The sequence below is a fragment of the Beta vulgaris genome, chromosome 6 (assembly GCF_026745355.1).
Source record: "Beta vulgaris subsp. vulgaris cultivar EL10 chromosome 6, EL10.2, whole genome shotgun sequence".
Taxonomy (NCBI): domain Eukaryota; kingdom Viridiplantae; phylum Streptophyta; class Magnoliopsida; order Caryophyllales; family Amaranthaceae; genus Beta; species Beta vulgaris.
The window spans coordinates 69,510,060-69,532,428 of NC_079207.1; the positions used below are offsets into that span (position 1 = coordinate 69,510,060).

Sequence of the window (22,369 nt, forward strand, 5' to 3'; positions counted from 1 at the left end):
GTATGAAAAGCTAATAAATTCAATTATGAAATTTATGAATAATAATATATTTGATAATTATAACTGACCGTGACATTGTCTGAGTCAAAATACTAGTTATTGATAACATCGTGTGAAACGCGATAGAAAAATAATAGTTTTACTTCTTAAAATGTTGGAGTCTATATTTTTAGATTCACTATGTCTATTTAATACTTAGTGTCCTTTTTTTCTTAAAAAGAAAAAGATACATAAGTTAGGGACGTATTCTTTCAAGACTAAACCCTATCTTATCAAAAAAAAAAAGAAAACAAGACAACTTACTATCTAAAAAAGGGTCAATATGATGATAAATCGGTACTAAATGTTCCGAAGATGTGACATTGTCAGCAACACGGTTCGCTTTTAGTATCACGTTTAGCATTCTATCAAACAGAAGTATTAATCTATATTGCATGTACTTCTCCGGACTTATATATTTATTTTTATGAAGTCCCTCTGATTTGTACTTTTGTTCATGAGGGAGTATGTCCTAAATAATATTTACTTTCCTAACTTCTACACTAATGTAATAATTTTATAGAAAAAAACATATGTTTGTTGGCAATGCAGATCAAAGTCTTCAAAATGAGAAGCCAATGATGAATCGGGACCCACAAAGTTCAACTCCCCAAATTGAATCGAAAATCAGTTGTGATCGTTCTCACTATCATTATGATCTTTGCTCAATCAACGGTCCAACAGTGTTAGACCCCACCACATCTACTTTCTATGTTATTGGGCCATCAAGCCCAAAACTTTCGATGCAGAAAATAAAACCTTACCCACGAAAATGGGAGAACACCACAATGTCCAATATAAAGGAGGTAACTTTGTTGTCCGGCCCACAAAGCCCACAATGTGACATTATACACAACACCACAGCAATTGTATTCAGTGTGGGAGGGTACACAGGAAACTTTTTCCATGATTTTAATGAAGGATTTCTTCCCCTCTTCATCACCGTCCGATCAATGTCTTTATCTAATCAAGATGTTATGCTTGTGATCACGAGATCGCGTGATTGGTGGGTTAGTAAGTACACACATCTCATTGCTGCATTTAGCAACTACCCAATTATAAATCTTGATAATGAGACTAATACCCATTGTTTTAAATCTGCTACTTTGGGCCTAATCTCACATGGGTTCATGACTATTGATCCAAAATTGTTGCCCAACCCAACAACGCTTCTCGATTTCCATTATTTCTTAAACAAGGCCTACGGTAAATCCCAAAACTTCGTTTCTCGAGATCAAATGGATCGGCCCAAATTGGTCTTAATTAGCCGAGCCAATGGGACGGGCCGAACAATTCTGAATCAAGTTGAAATCACAACCATGGCGGAGAAAATGGGCTTCAATGTGATTGTATTTGAGCCCAAGCCCGAGACTTCGTTGTCCGAAACTTTTAGGGTTTTGAACGAGAGTCATGTAATGGTTGGGGTCCATGGGGCGGCATTGACCCATTTATTGTTCCTTCGACCCGGTTCAGTGTTTATACAAGTGGTACCCATAGGAACTGATTCGATCGCGGATATGTGTTATGGAAGACCCGCTAAAGAGATGGGCTTGGACTATTTGGAGTATAAAATAAGAATTGAAGAGAGCAGCTTGGTTGAAAAATACAACAAATATGACCCAATTCTTCAAGACCCAATGTCCCTTGAGAAAAAAGGGTGGCCCGTTTTGAAAAGGGTTTACTTGAAGGAGCAAAATGTTGAGCTAAATGTGTTTAGTTTTAGAAAGTACTTAAAGTATGCATATAAAAAGGCTAAGAGATTCATGTATAAGGTTGGATAGTACTTGTCAAAGAAACATGAAATTCTTATACTTTTAGATGAATGATTTGCTTATAATAAAATCTTATATGTTGAGGACCACCTGAAACTTGGCATTAATATGCATAATGAAATACATTTTTGATGGTTAATTATTCTTGGGCTCTCTAAAGAATGGTGATGATGTTCCATTGCTTTTGTCGGTGGAGATGGGATGATCATCAACATTCAGCAACTCGAATTGCTAACATGTGCATACATCGGCCAAGTCAGGAGCTAAAGTTAAACCGGTGAAGAATATTTAAAGCAAATTTATAAAACATTTACATTTAGGCTCCGTTTGGTAGAGCGTAAAATGTTTTCAATATAAAATAATTTTCATGAAAAATAATTTACAATGGAAAACACAATTTCAAAATTAGTTTTCCGTTGTTTGATTCCATGTAAAAAAAATAGTAAAAATGAAAGAAATATGAAAGGGAAAGTAAGGAGGTAGTGAGAGGAGTGTGTAGGAGAGATAGAGAGTGTGTAATTTAACTCCAAGGAAAAATGATTTTACACTCCTTTGAACCAAACAAGGTAAAACTGAAAATAGAGGAAAACGTTTTACGCTCTACCAAACTGAGCCTTACTGATCCTAATTTACTATTCAGATAAGAAGATTTAGGTACTATAATAGCCAGTTTAATAAAATATATCTTTGAAAATTTACAGGGATCAGTTTAAATTATATAGCTTCGCCCTTGCTCCTTCTATCATACTTTCTCCTAGTGATGGCCACTGGTGCGGGCTGGACGATGGGCCGTTGTGGGTTGGGCTGAGATTTCACGGCCCAGGACCGGACCGTGAAATTCATGGGCTGAGCGGGATGATCTGTGGGCTGAAAAATCTTGGCCCATACAGGTCTGTTACCGGTTTTCACGGTTCGTGGAATTGGTGGGCTGGACCGGGCTGACGGGCGGGCATGAGAATTTTATTTTCAAAATTATTTAATCATTGAAATTATTCATTATTGTTATATAAAATCTTCAAAATAAATTAAAATATATATATAAATATTAATATTAATGAATAATTTCATTACTTTTAAATTTTATTGAATTATAATATATACAATTTGATAAGAACGTATACAATTTGATTAAAATATACACTATTTGGTTCAATATTTACTTGGATTGGGCTGGTCTGGTTCATGGGTCGGGTTGGATCGGTTTCATGGTCCGAGCTAGGCGGTTTTAGTAGTGGGCTTTAGTGGGTTGGGCTCAAGAAATCTAGCCCACGGCCCACCCGCCAATTTCACGGTTCGAGCTGGGCTGCACCGGGCTTTTTGCTGGCCCGGCCCACACGACCCACGAGGTGGGCTGGGTTGGATGGGCTGGATTGGCCCGCACTGTTGACCATCTCTACTTTCTCCCAAAACTACTACTTCGTTTTATTTTTTACTAGTTACGGGATTACTCCCTTCGTTTCAAAATATAAGACATTTACGTTTTACGAAAATTTGCTTCGACTACAAATATCTCTCATAATATGATAAATAAAAATCATAAAAATTATATTGTTAGATTTATCATGAAAAATACTATAATAACATTAATTTTTTATTTTTTATTCAAATAAATTAAAAGTAATTGACGATCAAAGTTCAACTTTAAAAATTGTCCATGCCTTATAGTTTGAAACCGAGGAAGTATTATTTTTACTTGACCCACCATGCAGTGATATACACAATAAGATTAAAGATAGTATATCATCCTCTACGCTTTGTTTAGTGTGTGATAATTAATGATAATAATGTTAACAAGATATTGAAACAACCCCTTAAATTGATCCAAGTACTAGTTCGTTAGTCATCAACAACTTTCTAATACGCTGCGTCATCTTCATCCTATCAGCTAGGAGCGGAGTAAACATGAGCAAAAATAACAAAGACCCTGTACAATTTTTTTAAAGGTTTTTTCACCAAATACCCCCGACAAATCAAAAAATTCACAATATACCCTCAATGTTTCAGAATTGCACCGTATACCCTTGAGTTTTCGAAAACGTGCACCAGATACCCTTTTGCCTAACTGCCGTTAACCCACAGTTAGCTTTATTTACAATTTTGCCATCATTAACCCTAAACCCTAATCTGACCTAACCCTAACCCTAATCCAATCCTAACCCTTACTCTAATCCTACCCCTAAACCCTAACCCTAACTCTTTGGCAGCCCCCACCCCCTCCCCACCCACCCCAGCCCTACCCCCCCCCCACCCCACCGCCGGCCTCCCCCACTCCCTACGCCTCTACCGCTCACCGCTGATTTCCCAGCCGCCGATTTCCCTGCCGCCGACTTCCTAGTCCGCCGACTTCCCAGCCGCCGACTTCCTTGCCCCGACCTCACAACCCTTCGAACACCAAACGCCAGCCCTTCCCCCTCAAACGCCAAACCCCCACCCCTCCCCCTCGAACGCCAAACCCATTCCCCTCCCCTTCGAACGCCGGCGACCTTCGAAAAATCGAACTTGTTTCATGGGCGACGAACCTTTGAACCCTCCGTTTTATTGTACGACGCCAGTGAGCAGGAGCGAAAGTGAGAGACGAATCAGCGGCAAATTTCCGACAGCGACGGAGACATCGGCGCGTAGGAGAGAGAATGTCTGAAGTTGCGAGGGGGAGGGGGTGGGATATTGCGACGAGAGGAGGGGGAGGGGGTGGGAGTTGCGACGGAGGGAGGGGGAGGGTTGGGGGCTGCGGCGGGGGGAGGGGTGGAGGTTGCAGCAGAGGGAGGGTGGGTGGGGGGATGGTGGAGGGATGGTGGAGGGGGAGGGGGCTGGGTTGGGCTGGGCTGGGCTTAGGATTAAGGGTTAGGGTTTAGATTTTAGGGTTTGTAATTAGACTAGGGTTTGGGATTAGGTTTAGATTTTAGGGTTAGGAGTTAATTGTGGCAAAATGATAAATAAAGTTAACGGGGAGTTAACGGCAGTTAAAAAAGGGTATTTGGTGTACAAAAATGAAAAGTCAGGGGTATATGGTGAATTGTTGAAACATTGAGGGTATATTGTGAATTTTTTGATTTGTCAGGGATATTTGGTGAAATAACCGTTTTTTTAATTGAACCTTTATTTATAATAAAAATAGATAAAAACATAAAATTTATATTTCTAACTAGCTAATAACGACTATTTTTAAAAGCTTATATAACAAAACCTTGATGAATTTCATGTATTCATTATTCCTTCCTTACACTTTTACCACTAATCCAAATGTTTTCTTTTATCTAATCTTCACACAATAAAAAAAATATTTTAATTAAAACCCTTATATTATAAAACCATATTATATCGCCGTAATTGCATAGGCCAAGAACCACCCTGCTATCAGGATCAACGACCCGGAAGCAAACTAATTATTCCTAGCTACAAATTAAGATTGATGAAAAACAAAATTTACCTTTATTATCTATAGAATAACTCTCACTTTCTCAGAAAGTAAAAGTTTTTTACCATATGCAAACGATATGCTACTCTTACCACAAGATTACAAACATGAGTATCAGTATCATAGGACCTTTATTCTAACTTCCCTGAAAATCTGGTTGATTAGTAACAGACCTAACCCAACCCCACTTATGATCTTTTGTATCCACCACATTCTTTGCCTGAGCCACCTCTTTCACCGGAATATACACATAATTGCCATTCACACGACCCGCTACGAACCCCGTGCACCCTGCCATGGCTCCATGAATCGCCGAATGCGCCAACAACGTACAATACAAATTATCAGTTGCATTAGCTGAAACCGCGCGAACCATATACGTCGGATCTATATACTTCACTGTAAAAAGTTCTCCTGGATGATCTCTTTTCCACCATCTATTAAGCTCCGATTTCAACCACACTCCAACATCTAAGAACACGGGGTTACCCGAATCGTCGCGCCGCTCCTCCTCCGTTCTCGGTATCAACCCCTGACCAGCACCTTCCGCCACAACAACCACTGCATGTCCATTCTCTTTCAACCTTTGTTCAAGAAACTCAAGAAGTCCACCTTTTCCTTCTAGGAAAAAATCATTTTCCGGAATTAAGCAACAATCCACATCTCGGCTGCTTAAGGTTGCATGCAGCGCTATGTGGCCCGTACTTCGGCCCATCAGCTTAACTAACCCGATACCGTTAACGGCACTCTCCGCCTCCACATGCGCGGCGTTGATAGCCTGCTGAGCTATCTCTACCGCAGTTTGGAAGCCAAATGATTGGTCGATGATCCCAACATCATTATCAACTGTTTTCGGGATCCCGGCCACCGCAACGTTGAGTTTGCGGTGGCAAATCTCGTTGTATATCTCAACCGCACCACGCATAGTACCATCTCCACCAATTATATAAACATGATTAAACTCATGATGTTGTATTGCATCAACAATTTTACAAAGATCAAACCCTCCTCTAGAGGTTTCCAAGGCAGTTCCACCTCTTTTATGCCAATTATGGACCATCTTTGAAGTAAGAGGCAAAGGATCATAAGAGTAAAAACCTCGGTACCCGGATCGGATACCGAATATCTTGGTAACACCATATAGGTCGGACAACCCCACAACAAGCTCTCGGATGACGGTGTTGAGGCCCGGGCAAAGGCCGCCACAGGTGACTATGGCGGCCTTGACATCGCCCGGGTCGAAATATACGAGTTTTCGAGGTCCCGAACGGTGGTAGGCCAAGACATGGCCGTAAGATGGGTTGCGGTTGGTGTCGGAAAAGTCGTACAACACTTGTTTGAGGAGGATGTCGTAGGATGGAGAAATGTAAAACGCTTCTGTAGGGTGGTAGTAAGGGTTTCTTGCTAATGGGTTTGTTACTGTTTTTAGTTGAGATGATGGTATGTAATCTTTCAGGTGTGGTACTTTCTTGATTTTTATTTGGGATAAAGAGAGTTCTTTTAATTCTATAGTTTCTTCAATTTCTTCACACTTTTTCTCTCCATCTTTGTTCTTATCCTCGCTTGCCATTGTTCACTAAGAAGTTACCTTTGGTGCCTAAATTTACTTATATAGGAATAATAATACCCTTTGTTTAATTATACAGGGTAGGAGCACTACTAATTACTATGGCTCTAGATTATATATTAAAGATTTTGAACCATCATATCTGGGTTCAAACCAATCTATACAAATATATTAAAAGGCGTGCGAAAACAAGAAACTGTGTCACGTGGCGATCTTCCTATGGAGTTTTAGTTCATGTAACTAGTTATTAGGCCCGAGCTATCGGGTAAGAAAAAATTTCATTTATTAATATAATTCTTTATGATAATAACAATAAATACAACTTAGCTTAGTGGTTAATTAAGACTTTAGTATATGTACTTGAGGTCTCGGGATTAAACCCTATATTACACAATTTCTAAATTTTTTATTCTATATAGATTACATGAACTAAGACTCCCTAGGGGTAGTACTGTATACTGGTCAACACTGCTCTTCAAATGGTATCATGGATACATAATTAATTTTTAATGAACATGCAAATTTATTTATTTTTAAGGATGCAAGGGATATGTTTAATAATATTAACTAATTACAAACACATATTTGTAATTTTGTGGAAACATGGATCACTAAGAGATGTTAGATGAGATGGTGATTCTTTGAAAATCCTTACATAAAATCAGGGGTTCGAACCCAGGCTTCAACGAGGAGGGTGCCACGTGGCGCATCGATGTTGTTACGCACGCCTTCTAATATATTTGTATAGATTCATGTACAATAACAAAATTAAGAAATTGTAGAGTTTAGGATTTGATCTCAAGACCTCAAGTGCATATACTAAAGTTTTAACTACTAGACTAAGTTGTATTTAATGTTATTTTCATAAAGTATTATATTAATAAATGAATTTTATTACTAGTTAATGATTAGTTATAGGGAGTGATTCTACCAAATTACAGCAATATTTTTAACAAATAGTACATATTATTAATATTGAAGTTCAATAAATTTTGCATGTATAATTAGATAAGAAGTTTATAACTAATAAAAGTAATACAAAATTATTTTAATATAAAGTTAGCATTATAATTTACCTACTATATATTCTTTCAAATTGTATTTCTGACTTTTACTCAATCTCTATTTAACCCTTAGTTAGGATAGAATTTTATAAAGTAAATGAAATATGTGTTGAGACAAGCATAATTGTACTCATTTATGTTCATTATCTGGATTAGGGCTTAGGCGTACAAAAGGGATTAGATTATGGTAGTAGACTTGTAAAATATAGTGATGAATGATGATTCATGAAATCAAGAGTGTGAGAGACTAGACATGTGTCACGAAAAAGGCCAATTAACAGTACATATGTAGCAGGTGTTTTCCTTAAGAGGTGCCACTTGACAAATGAAGAATCTTCTAGAGTGAGTGAGTTGGAGGAGGAGGACGAAGAGGAAGAGAAAGGTGGAATCAATATATTAGTCCGTACTTTCTGCTTGATTACAAAATATAAACGAAATTAATGAGTTAATGAGAGCAGCAATTTTGCATTAAAAAACCTTAAGATTAATTAAGGGGACTACTCTATGTCTCAACTTCTATTTATCGCCCCAAAACTACCTAAAATCGCCCAAAAATTATTATTTTAGACAATTTTAATTACCCTTCTTTTTTTTTCACACCACCCACCACCCCCACCACCACCTGCGACCCCCGGCTAGCCCCTGCCATCCCGGCCACCCCTGCCATCCCCAACAGCACCACCTTCGCGTCACCCCACCACCGGCCCTTCGCGTTACCCCACCACCAAGAGGTGAATTTTTTTTAGAAAGGGCGAACGTCCGGCCAAGACGATCGCCCCATGGCACGAACGTCCGGCTAGGACGTTCCGGCCATGGGGCGATCGTCCGGCCAGGACGTTCCACCCATGGCCGAAACGTCCTGGCCGGACGTTCGTGCCATGGGGCGATCGTCCTGACGTTCGCCCTTTCTAAAAAAAATTCACCTCTTCGAAGGTGGGGGTGACGCGAAGTATGGTGGTTGGGGAGGCTAAGTGGACGAAGCATGTGGACGATGGAAGTGGAGGTGTTGGTGGTGGTTTGGGAGGCTGAGTGCGACGAATTAAGGAAGTGGAGGTGAGGGTGGTGGAATGAGGTGGGTGGGTGGTGGTACGCTGAAGGAGAGAGAGAGATAATTCTAATGGAGATGAAGGGTGGTGGTGGTGGCAGATGTGAAGGGTGGTGGTGGCAGGAAGTGAAGGGTGGTGGTGATGGTGGTGGTGGTGGCAGGATGTGAAGGGTGGTGGTTTAAGGAAAAAGAAGATGAGAGAGTGAATGAGTGAGAGAGGAGATGAGAGAGAAGAGGGTAAAAAATCAGAAAATATAAAAAAGGGTATTATGATATATTCATGTGAGAGTTTGGGCGATTTTAAGTACTTTATGGGCGATGTTTAACAATCCTAAGTATTATACAGGTTAGGGTATAACATATTAGCATAGCAACTGAAAAAACATAGAAGTTTAACGTAACAAAGGCCAAAAAAATAAAAACACGTCTTAATTTTTACGTTTGTCAATACATAACTTTTACTTTTAATATTTTAACTCTTTATTAATAATATTAGAAAAGTAAAGTTTTGCAATTTATACATTGTGATAAGTGCAAATAGATCATGTATAAAATTATAAAATGTTGTAAAAAATCAATATATTGCATCAGATCTCTAAAATGGAGGAAATACTAGAAACCCTTGACAATTACACATGTCGAACTCTCCCTCATTTAGGGCGTATTCGAAGATGGAGCTGCGTTAGTAGCTTTTAGTCGTGATTAGAGTATATATTAGTCGTTCTGGACTTCTGGTAGTGTATAGCTTTTAGTTGTTAGAGTATCTGTTAGCTGCGGTGGTAGTGTATAGCTTTTAGTTGTTAGATGTCAAAGTAATGATGTTGATGTTTGGTAAAAGAAGTTGTCAAAGTAGCGGTGTAACATGTTGATGTTTGGTAAAATAAGTTGTCAAATTAATTGTATTTACAAATAAGTAGTCAAAAACTCAAATGAAACTTTAATGTAAAGTTTATACACCACTAAACACTACTCCAAAAGCTACAGATTATCGCTTTGGAGAAACACTGCCAAAACACTACTTCTACCAGTAAAAACTACTCATACCACTACTTAACCAAACACTTCCATTTTTCTTAGTTAGTATTTTGACCGAGTCACAACACTAAAAGCTATCTCAAAAGCAGTGGCGGATATAAGTTCATGAAAGAGGGGTCACTTGACCCCGCTTGAGTGAAAATAACATGAGAAAAAAACCTAATTCTTTATTTATAAATATAGATAAAAGTGTTAATTAGTGGTAAAAAGAATCCCACTCAACATTCACAAAAACTCGTTCTACGTTAACATTATTGTCTCGGATACTTATGATTAATGACCCCGTTGCATACAGATCCGCCTCCGTTCAAAAGCTTGCGCCTAATACTTCCTTAATCAACCTCGCTCTATTCAACTTCCTGCAATTAAAATAAATGAGCGACCTCAAATTTGAATAAAAGGTACTCATCCATCAATTTATTATCATAATTTTAATTTAATGATTTGAACTTATAATATGAATAAAATGATGTGTTTCTTCTTTCAACTAAAATACTTCACACCGAATTCACAACACATCTAAGTTAATCACAATCATTGTTCATGACTTACAACACTGAATATTGTGCCTACCACTCAGTAATTTAATCAAAAAGGTGATAAGTACAAGAGATATAAAACAACCACAACTCATATTGCATAGATGCTTCTTTCTTTTGAACATGCTCATGTTACATAAATGTTAGAGCAAATCACATGCTAGTCATTTAAACTTGCATGGTTCATTGTAATTTGTAAATACATCACCAGCCCTTAGCTTCTTTTATGTTATTTTCCTAACTTGTAAGTTGTAAGGTTCATGTGTTCTTTAATGTCTCTCCCTCCCTCTTTCTTGTCTTCTAGCTCTCTTCTCAGTAATAAGTAATAACCCTCAGACATTTTCCACAAGTCACGGCAACGGTTAAGTAGGTTTATTTATTTTCAGATATCATTGTAATTTTGTAATTTCTTTTAACATGAAGAAAATATATTACTAATAATAATTCAAAGGGCACATACAATTATAATTAAGATATGCAAAATAAATATTTAGTAAATTGCACCAATTTTTACAATCGAACCAATTAATTTTAAGCATACACGTGCATAGCTCTAACTCCACCGCTTCAAACTTGACGTGAGCAGTGTACTTCGCTGTTTTTGCATCTTTTCAAGTAGAGACCTTAAATCACAATCTAATTCTTTGATATAATTGTTCATAGTGACGAATTGCTGAAAAAACCTAAAAACCCTCATGGATCCATACCATCTTCAAAATTATTAACACTCTGAGTTGTGACTCGAAGGAAGGCACCAGGAGGGTCGCAAGTCGTGACCACCATTGCGGGGCGCGACGCCCAGGCAGTTTAAACACAATAGATAAGATTAGAGAGAGTGTTTGAGATTCAATTGCATTCAATTGAATCTTGCCTATTGTAATTGTAATCGTCTCATTCATAGTGAAACAATCTTTTTCCCGACCTTGAGGACGTAGCTATCGCATTGATAGTGAACCTTGTTAAATTTGTATGTTCTTCATTCGTTTTTCTTGTGTTCTTGTTTGGGTGCTTGGTAGTTGTGCATGCTTGTTTTGGTTAATTAAACGCTTCCGCATAACAAACACCATGAAAATAATAAAACTCATACAAAAATGATAATCAACCAACAAGAAGGGGGACAAAATATTTCAGATTTTGTTCGAACCCGTCAGTGGCGGGCCGAGCCTGAAATTTTTCAGATTTTGTCCACGGCCCGGGCCCGCGGGTCGGGCTCTTGCATCCTGCGGACTGGCACATGTTTTATGTTGTTTTTTTTATTTTTGCCAGTTTTAGGCTAAAAAAACAAAGGAAATGAGGGTTCGCCTTGCAGGCCGGCCCATTAGCCATCTAGGCGGGCTCGTGCGGGCCTAAAATAAAATTTATTGACCGTGACAGGCCCACGGGCCACGTAGTGGACAACGGGGCGGGCGGGCCTCGAGCAAGCTCGTGACGGGCCGGGTTGGGCCACCTGGCCCAGCCCATGCGCACCTCTAAATGGTTAGTAACTCATTCTGGCATTCATCGCATATGCATCAATGTAGCATCATTACAACCTTAGTAATTGTTTTTATCAGGAACAACATATATGCAACGTGTTATAACTTGTAACTCCATATATAGCTACTATAGAGAAAGGTGCAAACATCACATGCAGTTAATTATATAAGTCCTAAAATAAGATTCAAAATAATAAGTAGATTATATACCTAACAAGTCATCAAGTTGAATAACACAAGAACACAAACATAAATTGGACACCACCTAATTCTCCAAATATTTTTTGTTTCACACATTACAGAAAGAAAGTGATAGAAGTGTCACTTTAAAATTTATTATAATCATGCACCAAACTCACCACCCCACCCACAAAAGGTGGACACATAACATTAACATATTTCACTTATTAATTATTATGCCTTAAAACTTGGTTTTAATTTCTCCTAGCATATCCCCAAACTCCACTCATTCCACACTTTCTCTGTTTTCTCTCTGCGTGGCGACTAAGATACGTTTGAAGCTTCAAAATTATAGCTTCTACATTTTTATGAATCTTGGTAATATTTATTTTCTCTTCAATGTTATGTTTTTTGTTCAGTTGTTTATTTTATTAAGAGTAAGTGTATATATATATCCTAACAATTTTATTTTGTTTGTATTTTGTAACTGTTGTAGTAGCCACCGACAAGTAAGAGGGATCAAGAATGAAGAAATGGAAGGCAGAGAAATTATGGTGGCGTATTTTGTTATTCTTTGTACTCCAATTTGGTTTTATGTTCATCTTCAGAAATTCTACTTGTCATCAAGGTAATTAAATGATCATTTATTAGTAACTTTTAAAGTTTTTTTTTTTGTTCTTTCGGAACTAATTACTGCAGAGTATTCTTCGTCCTCTTTTTTTTTTTTTCCTGAGGGAATTCTTGGTCTAATATAGAAGAAAACTGGTTTTTGATCGCCACATATTATTTATCAATGTGCATTTGAAATCTTTAAAAAAATAGAAATATTATCTTACTTGTCTTTAAATGATTTTTCACCCAAAAAATCAACTGAGTAATATAGTGTAGTTGGTTAGTGCATTAGCATATCAAATGAGAGATCATATATTCGAGTCTTAAAATACACGTTTTTATGTTTAATGTCCCATTTAATTATATGGGGATGAGAGAGTACATGTGGCAGTACGACATTTGTTTATCTTGGGTTTTTGATATATATATATAGATATTTCATTTAGTTAGTCTTTGATGAACCCATGTTTGTTGATTATATTACGTGAGTTGTCCCACATCGAAGAAAAAGAGAAAATATACATTATAAGCTTGAAAAGTTACGGCAGCCATCGGTCCATTTTCAGTTCTATCAAATTTATCGGTCTTTATCTTATCATGTTCCTACTCCTCTCCCCTGCTTTTTCCCATGCTGCTTTTTGTTGTAAGAGAGTGGGAGGGGGTGTTAGCTTTAGGTGTGCCTATTTAAATGTAATGAATTGGGCCTTCTTTGCCGGGCTTTACATACTTCTACAAGTCTTTTTAGGTAATGGGAACTTCTTCTAGCCTTAAAAAGAATGGGTGTTTTGAAGAGGACAACCTCATACTTTTTGAGGTGAAACAAGCTAAGATGCTTAGATGCCATTAATATTAATAGGTATTTCACGAAATTAGTTTTTAAAATGAATAAATTAGGCACACCTCCCTAATGACTCGTCGTGTTGATGTATAAAATTATCATCAATTATTCTTTTGTAATTTTTTTTTGGTAACTCCCCTTTTTTTTAGTACATTTTGTTCATTTAGATGATTTCAAATGAGTAATGAGCAGAAAAATAACCTAGCGTAAACCATGCTCACGGTGCACTATGATGAATTTTTTGCATACATCTAAAATATCATAACGTACAATATCGTCACATTTACGTTTCACTCTCTTGAAGCTCCAAATCATTCAGTGCACAAATCCTATGTGTAGCAAGATTTGTGCATTTGGAAAAAATTGATGTTGTGTCACACTTGAAGATGGGCCTTGTCCACAAGATTTTACTTCTACATTTGTAACAGTGCACATAGATTCACATTAATTTTCCTTGTGTCACTTACCAACTCTTTTCCAAGTATGCTTATTACTGTTTCATTTTACCCCCTAGATTTTGCATTTAGTTGGAACTTGACATATTCTTTAAATACATGCATTGTGCTTATAAGACTAGTTACTTATTTGATCCTTTGCAGAGGACAAAACATGGAGACCAACAAAGTTGATGAGGAGTGCCTTATTATCACCAATATCAAGGTTATCCGTCCAACATGATGTCAATAAGCCAAGTTTAAAGATCTCATTAACCCGACATTTGTCCAGCAATCCAAACCTTATTGAACCAAAAACTCTCTTTTGCAATCGATCCCATCGACTTTATGATTGGTGTCATCTTAAAAGTCCTACTATATTGGAACCAAAAGATGCTACGTTTTTTAGTAGATCATCGACCCCCTCAATGAACTTGCCAATGGTGGAAAAACTTCGCCCTTACCCTCGCAAAAGGGACAATGACACCATGTCTAACATACGCGAAATTACCTTAACCACAAAATTATCCCGCTCTTCATGTACCATTATCCATGACACCCCGGCTTTAGTATTCAGCATTGGTGGCTTCACAGGCAACTTCTTCCATGATTTTAATGACGGTTTTGTCCCACTTTTTATCACTCTTAATGCCCTCTTTCCTGATCAAGAAGTTACCCTAGTCATAACCGACTATAGTGAATGGTGGTATGGTAAATACGAGGCTATACTTCCTCAATTCTCCAACCATCGTGTTGTCAACCTTGACAACCAAACAGTCACTCATTGTTTCCCATCTGTTGTAGCAGGCCTTATATCCCATGGACCTATGACTATAAACCCTACCTTGATGCCGCGGCAAAAGAGCTTCCTTGATTTCCGTGCTCTGCTTGAGGAAGGTTATCGGAAATGTCTCGTGTGGCCTGCACCAAAAATCAAAGGTAGGCCAAGGCTTGTGTTGGTGAGCCGAACAGGTCCTGTTGGACGCGTTATATTAAACCAAGACAATGTTATAAAGGCGGCTCAAGAGGAGGGTTTTGATGTGGTGATATTTGAGCCATCAGCCTACACTTATTTATGCGATGTTTATCGGCTAATAAATGGCAGCCATGCTATCATGGGTGTTCACGGAGCTGCCCTTACACACTCCCTCTTCCTTCAGCCTGGTGCACCATTTATCCAGGTTGTTCCACTTGGTGGTGATTGGCTTGCAAGGACCTACTTTCGGAATTTAGCTAAGGGAATGAAATTGGAGTACATGGAGTACAAAATACAGCCAGAGGAGAGTACTTTGATTGAAAAATATGGAAAGGATCACGTTTTCATAAGGGATCCAAATTTGATTACAAGTCGAAATTGGTCTGCTTTGCATAATATTTACTTGAGAGGCCAAGATGTTAGGCTAGACATAGCAAGATTCAGGGGATGTTTGAAGAATGCTTATTCTAAGGCCAAGAGATTGATGGAGCACCAAGGTTTGCACGTTAGGCGCCGCCCTAAAATGAAGAAATTTATCAGGCCGTCAATCTTCAGTTATACTTATGGTGTACAATCATAGGCGTCGAATGTTAAAGGTATTGGCATGTTGGAACTGCATGAGTAAGTAGGCAAAGATTATGGACTTTAAATCATTATTTCTAATATCATCTGAGGTAGCTAGGGGAGTTTATCTGTTGAATGCTAGACAGTAGGTGTAAGAGGATTAGAATTTTGATCCACAAGGCACAATCTTGCAACGAATGAAGGAAGTTCATAGCAAGCGAGACTGGGGGATCCTTATTCTTTCGCTTCAATCCGGGTGTACATTGGACATGGTATAGTCAAGACTAATATATGCTCAATAGCTTATTTGAAGGATTCAAATGAGAAAATAAGCAAAGCGGGTTCGATCCAAATGAGCAAAATATAAAACAGGATGATCGGTGCAAATTTTTTGTTGGATTTGGGGCAATGGTAATCGAGTGTGTAGTGCTGCTATTGCAAGCTGACGAACTTAGATATATCGTTGTTATTTGAAAATATTCACAAAGAATTATTCCTTTTCCTATATTGTATGACTAGAAAATCAAATTGATCTTTGTCTTAAGGATTAATATATAGCTAGAATGCTAGATATGGATGTGCAATGAGTATAGAATATAGCCCAAGCAAGCAGATGTACATAACTACTTAAGTACCCTAGTATGAAATTATGTTATTGTATCCCTAATCACATATTGATGTGAAAGTTAATGTTAGTAGCTCTTTTGAGTGCGTATAATCTACGAGGAAGTTGACCTTTAGAGAGTATATACACACAACACGAGTTGTGACTGAATTAAATATTGTTGGCATATAAGCTCAGTGGTGTTTTATCTTCAAAGCAAACGTATAATAAGCAAACGTACAAGGAGTCGAATATGTCAAAACTCTGTTAAAGCTTGGGCCGTGGTAGCTTTGCTCGGATTTGGACTCGGCTCAATACCTTAACGAGCCAAGACGAACTACGCCAAGCTCATGAACAGGCTCGAATATCATTATATATAAAAAATTATCATGATTAAAAGCACTTTAAAAAGTTATCTATACAAATATATTAAAAGGCGTGCATAAACAATAAACTGTGCTACGTAGCACTCTCCCTAGGGAGTTTTAGTTCATGTAATCCATGTACAATAAAACAATTAAGAAATTGCATAGTATAGACTATAGGGTTTGATCTCGAGACCTCAAGTACATATACTAAAATCTTAACCACTAGACTAAGTTGTATTAAGTGTTATTATCATAAAGTATTATATGAATAAATGAAATTTTTTCTTACCAGAGGCATAGCCCGAGCCTAATAACTAGTTATCGACTAAAACACTTAAAAAAAATTATTATAAAATACATATCCTTTTATAGAAATTTTTACGTTGAACAATTCATGTCTTTCTTTTTGCACTTTTATATCTAGTTTATCGTTTTTTATGTACATTTGTAAGTAATTCATTTGGTTAGCATGTAAAAAATGAAATAAAATATATGTTTATTCATGTTATTTTTTGAATTTAGTCATTTATTATACAAGATATGTCAACAATTTTTTTGAAATTTCGAATATTAAATTATTGTTTGGTTTATTGTTGTGTTGGTTTATTTTTAATTTGTCTCAAAACAAGAGCCGAGATCGAGCCGAGCTGAAACGTGCTGCCGAGCCAAGCTAAGATGAGTTAACGAGTCGAGCTCGAGCCTTTAGTGAAGCTCACGAGCTCGAGCCGAGTTTAACTTATCGAGCTCGTCGAGCTCACAAGCTAAGTTGAGTCGAGCTAAACAATAAACGAGCCGAGCCTAGTATAGTTCGGGCTCGGCTCGTGCAATAAGTACCCTTAGTTCTAACTAGGGGTGCTTATTGAATGAGCCAAACCCGAATAGCATTGGGATCGGCTCCAGCTCGTTTAAATTTTCATGTGATCGGCTCGGCTTGTGATCAGCTCAATGAGATTGGGGGAGTCGAGCTCGTGATTAGTTTTTTCTGCTCGAGCTTGGCTCGTGAGCTCAGCTAGGCTCGAGCTCGTTTTCATGCTCGGCTCGAGCTCGTTTTCAGGCTCGGGTTCGATTCTCGGCTCAAGCTTGTTTGAGAAATTTATTTTGCGAATAAACTGTATATACCTTAGTTGAGTTAATATTTCAAAAGAAATACTTAACATAATTTTAATATATAAATAATTTTTTAATATATAAAATATTTTTTAATATAAAATATTTTTAATATAAAATATTTTTAATATAAAATATTTTTAATATAAAATATTTTTTAATATAATATATTTTTTAGTATAAAATAATAATCGAGTTGTTCACGAGCTTTTCGACCCGAGCTTTGCTTAATTAGCTCAACTCAGCTCGTTTAAGTCTCGAGTCGAGCCACAACAAGCTGAGCTTTGACCGAGTTCGGCCGAATAGTTCGCGAACTTGTCGGGCTCATCATCGCCCCTAGTTCTAACTTTGACCTTGTTCTTTTAACTTAAGATTTCAATAATCAAATGTATGGCATACTTAAAGGAAACCATGAAAATGCTAAAAAAAAGTTGAGCAACTATTCATAAGGTTATTATTTAATTTTCAAAATATAACTTTGACATAATTCTCTTTTATTTTTTTGAAGTGATTATATTAATTCAATTAAAAAAGTTTGAACTTAAATTGACTAGGAAAGGTACATAGAATTATCATTTTCGTTTGAAAACAAAAATGTACTCCTATTTCATCACCTCTTCTATTTTCACATGTTTAAGTGCACATATATGGTAGTATATCCTCACACCATTCTTTCTTTATTTCAACATCTCGCTATTTCACTCTTATTTGTTCTATTTTTGTACTAAAATAAACTTTAGAGATCCCTCAAGGAAGACCCTCTTCCCTCCTTAAAGTACTAATAAGTCGTCACCACCCACTACCTTCCTCTGCTAGAACAGTTCTTCTTGCTGCTCTCCTGCATCTCCTGCATCTCCTCTTCCTCTATCTCTCGCTGCTAGCGCGCTATCTCGCTAGCCCAATCGGCTTCGTCGTGACTCCTGCGTGATCGTAAGATATAGAAGGGTGTATAATCTTGCTACACTACAACTGGTAACTGGTAAGTGTCCTACACATTGACGTGTTTTAATTTCTAATGTGTTTCGTAGTTACTATAATCTAGTCTGTCCCTATAAACTTTTGGGGATTGAATTTAAAGCATTCAGATTAGGAATGTGGGGCGGGTCAAGTAGGAGGCTCGCCCCATCCTCACCCAAGTGGGACAGGGATGGGATAAAAATCGTATGCATAATGGGTCGGGTGGTAGAGCGGGTGTGAATTTTATGTTATACCCGCCCGTTGTGTTTCTATCTCCTCCATCTCATACCCTTCTATTTATTGAAAAACATATTAGATATTAGAAATTTTATTATAAGAACTCTTGTTATATACTTATATTATTAATAATCTTATTTTGCAAAATGTAAATTTGTAATATGGGCTTTAATTTATCAATTTTTTTACTATATTATGCTATGATGTGGTACTGGCATATTGTTTGACGATTGGGAGGATAGTTGCGGGTATGGAGTGGGACGGCACAGGTATGAAGCGGGTATGAGTATCCATGTGGGTGTAGGGACGGGGATGGGTCTTGAAACTTTCCCCTCAATGGGTGGTGGGGCAGGTTTCGGGGACATATTTTTGTCAACGCACAACTTTGATGATTCATTTCTTTAATTGTTGACATATAACTCTCTTGGGACAACAAATAGCAATTCAATACGAATCTGATCTGATTCAACTTGAACCAATGAATTATAATCTCATTCTAATCTAAAAAACCGAAAATTCGATTTCAAATCTATACTACTATTAGAAAAGTGGAGTTTATGTAAGACTTGATGTACAAATTTTAACCGAATCTGATTATTATTTCCATCTAGTCGACTAATAATTTAAAGCTACTTTACAATAAAATTATTCTTTTTTGCATTATTGAAATTCAAATAATATAGTATAGTTATTTTCTTTTATAGTTCAATAACAATTTATACAATTTGGTTGCTAATTTTTTCGTTTAATAAATTTGCTTTCAGATCAGAAGGGTGACTCTATCAATAATTATTTTTTTAAAAAAATGAAGCAAAATCTAAGGATTGAGAAAGTATGTTTTGTCTTCATGTTGGTCGTTGCGGTCCAGATATCTCTGTTGCTCATTATGAGAATTACTTCACCAACAAACGACGAAGGTATGGATGTCTTTATTTAATTTTGTACAAACATTCATCTAATTCACAAACCTAGTTTTGACTCTTAGTAATAAGCTGACTGATTTTAATTTGACAGCACTTAATTTGGATCCCAAAATGCTTGAAACTACCATTACTTATAAGTTATTCCCTCTATTCCAAAATATAGTTCACGTTACCTTTTTTATGGTCAAACTTCAAGATTTGACCAAATATTCTCATTGGTATTTATAAAAAAAAACACTCATGTCAGATCTTGTTAGATTTATTTTCATGTGTAGTTTGATAGTATCAAATTTTTATAATTTTTTGTTAATACATCGCTAAAGATATTGATAGTTAAAGATATATGTTGAAGATCGTCTAAAAAAAAACGGAAACTATTATATTTTCGGATGAAGGGAGTAGTATTCTTATAAAGTAGTAGTAGTGGTTAATTATGATATGCTTTGGCAATTTGCTTGGCTAGTTCACTTGTCGAAACGTGCTAAAATTGGCATAAAACAACTTAGTCTTATGGATCCAAATATACTACATACATCATTTTTCGTATGCAACATTTGTCTGTTGATAAGTGAATCAAAAAAAAAACAATGTTACATCTAATAAAAAACACAAAAAGTATACATTTTTAAATCTTTGTCATGCCTAATTTTTGTGGCCACAATTACTAATATTATCACAGGGTCATCGAAACTTAAATGACAATTTTACGAGAAGACATGAGAAAATACTATTTCATTTAGCTAATTGTCTTTTAATTATTGCATTATGTATAGCCAATTATCTTATCATTGAGGTTATACAACATTTTCCAATCCCAAAAATTTTAAAATTTGTTTTAAATTTAGTTTTTGAAGGAATACGTTCGAGTTTCTTTGATTTACTTAGCCACTTAATTTGACCCATTTAGCCACAAATCTAGACTAGTAAACAAAAGAAAAGATTTTGTCCACATATATAGATTTTTTTTTCCCAAAATTTCGCCTCTAATTACTGCTTAATCTTCTAATAATTACTTTTCTTTTTTCAACTCTAGGACAAGATTTGCACTTGGCAAAGAAAACATGCAACACTTCATTTTCAAATACATGGGCTTTAATCCAATCACAACAAGGTGGACCAATCATATGCGATAGATCTCATGACAACTACGATTGGTGTTTCCTCAACCGTCCATCTATACTAGACCCAAACACAACTACATTTTCCACCGTTAGATCAAACTCTCAAAACTCAACTATTCCTTTATTAATTGAGAAAATTCGTCCATACCCTCGAAAATGGGAGAAATTCACCATGTCATTAGTAAGTGAAATTACTCTTACAACCTCATCAATTGACAAGGTTTGTCAAATCTACCATGAAACGCCTGCTTTAGTATTTAGTGTTAGTGGCTACACTGGTAATTTCTTCCATGATTTTAATGATGGCATTATACCTCTATATGTTACTATTAATACCCTTTTTCCTAACCAAGATGTCACACTTGTGATCACTAATTTTAAAAATTGGTGGTATAGCAAGTACGAGGTCTTACTGAATACCTTTACCAGACATCCTATTGTTAATCTTGACAACCAAACAGCTACACATTGCTTTCCATTAGTTGCGGTAGGGCTCATATCACATGGTCCAATGACCATACAACCGATTGATCATTTGTACCACGCGCGATCATTTCATGGATTTCGTTCGTTACTAGAGATTGCATATAGCAAATGTCCCGTTATACCACTTGTACCGCCTCTAGTGGCAGGTAAGCCTAGACTTGTGTTTATGGGCAGGACAGGAAACGTGGGTCGTGTAATATTGAATCAAAAGGAAATTATAGAGGCAACAAAGAAGGCAGGGTTTGATGTTGTGCTATTTCAACCAACAAAATTTACATACTTGTGTGATGCATATAGACTCATCAATGCAAGTCATGGAATTATAGGAGTGCATGGTGCTGCTTTAACACATTCACTCTTCCTCCGACCGAGGTCATTGTTCATACAAATCGTGCCAATTGGTAATGAATGGTTGGCTGATTCATACTTCAAGAATTTGGCAAATGGATTAAGCTTTAAGTATGTAGAGTACAAAATTAGGGCAGAAGAAAGTAGTTTAGCTGGGAAATATGGATTATATCATGAAATTGTGAGGAATCCAAATAAAATTATTAGAGGAAATTGGTCTGCCTTGGATAGTATTTACCTCAAAGGGCAAGATGTTAAGCTAGATCTAAGTAGGTTTAGTAAGTATTTGGTAATTGCATATTCAAAAGCTAAGAGGTTTATGGACAATAGTGGCTAGATTGGATTAAACTTTAAGCACCAAAAAAGAATGGTGGCTAGATTGGATTAAACTTTTTCATATTATAGTACGTAAACACAATTTTTTTTCTTTCCCGAGTTTATTTCTCAGTTGTAAATTTTAATTCCAAAATTTCGTTATGGACAAACTTTAATTAACAAAAAGTTTTCAGTTTTTATTTAGGGCTTGAATACTCTCGCATAACATTAGCAATTAGATGAAGCACGCACGCAAGCAAAATCGCAAATACTAACAGGTTCCACTTGTACCCAGTAGTCTTGTATGCACGCGTTGCGTGCGAAAATAAACAAAAGGTCAATTGTATA

General features: G+C 36.7%; 4 protein-coding genes across 5 annotated transcripts; 3 read left to right on the top strand and 1 right to left on the bottom strand.

Moving 5' to 3' along the window:
- Nucleotides 1-298: 298 nt before the first annotated feature.
- Nucleotides 299-1,820, top strand: LOC125498930 (xylan glycosyltransferase MUCI21-like). Its single transcript, XM_048647267.1, has one exon. The coding sequence runs from the start codon at nt 573-575 to the stop codon at nt 1,818-1,820; it is 1,248 nt and encodes a 415-aa protein (XP_048503224.1). The 5' UTR covers nt 299-572.
- A 3,403-nt stretch (nt 1,821-5,223) lies between these two features.
- On the bottom strand, nt 5,224-6,835 carry LOC104897825 (ATP-dependent 6-phosphofructokinase 2). Its single transcript, XM_010684772.3, has one exon. It carries the CDS (start codon nt 6,794-6,796, stop codon nt 5,363-5,365), a length of 1,434 nt encoding a protein of 477 aa, XP_010683074.2. The 5' UTR covers nt 6,797-6,835; the 3' UTR covers nt 5,224-5,362.
- Nucleotides 6,836-12,380: 5,545 nt separating this feature from the next.
- LOC104897826 (xylan glycosyltransferase MUCI21) lies at nt 12,381-16,273 on the top strand. Of its 2 annotated transcripts, none has more exons than XM_010684773.3 (3): nt 12,381-12,509; nt 12,628-12,759; nt 14,181-16,273. In XM_010684773.3, exons 2-3 carry the CDS (start codon nt 12,657-12,659, stop codon nt 15,569-15,571), a joined length of 1,494 nt encoding a protein of 497 aa, XP_010683075.2. In that variant the 5' UTR covers nt 12,381-12,509; nt 12,628-12,656; the 3' UTR covers nt 15,572-16,273. The 2 variants fall into 2 exon arrangements, with proteins under 2 accessions (XP_010683075.2, XP_010683076.2); XM_010684774.4 differs by having other exon boundaries at nt 12,389-12,509; nt 12,631-12,759.
- A 3,360-nt stretch (nt 16,274-19,633) lies between these two features.
- Nucleotides 19,634-22,144, top strand: LOC104898071 (xylan glycosyltransferase MUCI21-like). The gene is made up of 2 exons (XM_010685077.4): nt 19,634-19,745; nt 20,785-22,144. Exons 1-2 carry the CDS (start codon nt 19,634-19,636, stop codon nt 22,041-22,043), a joined length of 1,371 nt encoding a protein of 456 aa, XP_010683379.3. The 3' UTR covers nt 22,044-22,144.
- Nucleotides 22,145-22,369: the final 225 nt, after the last annotated feature.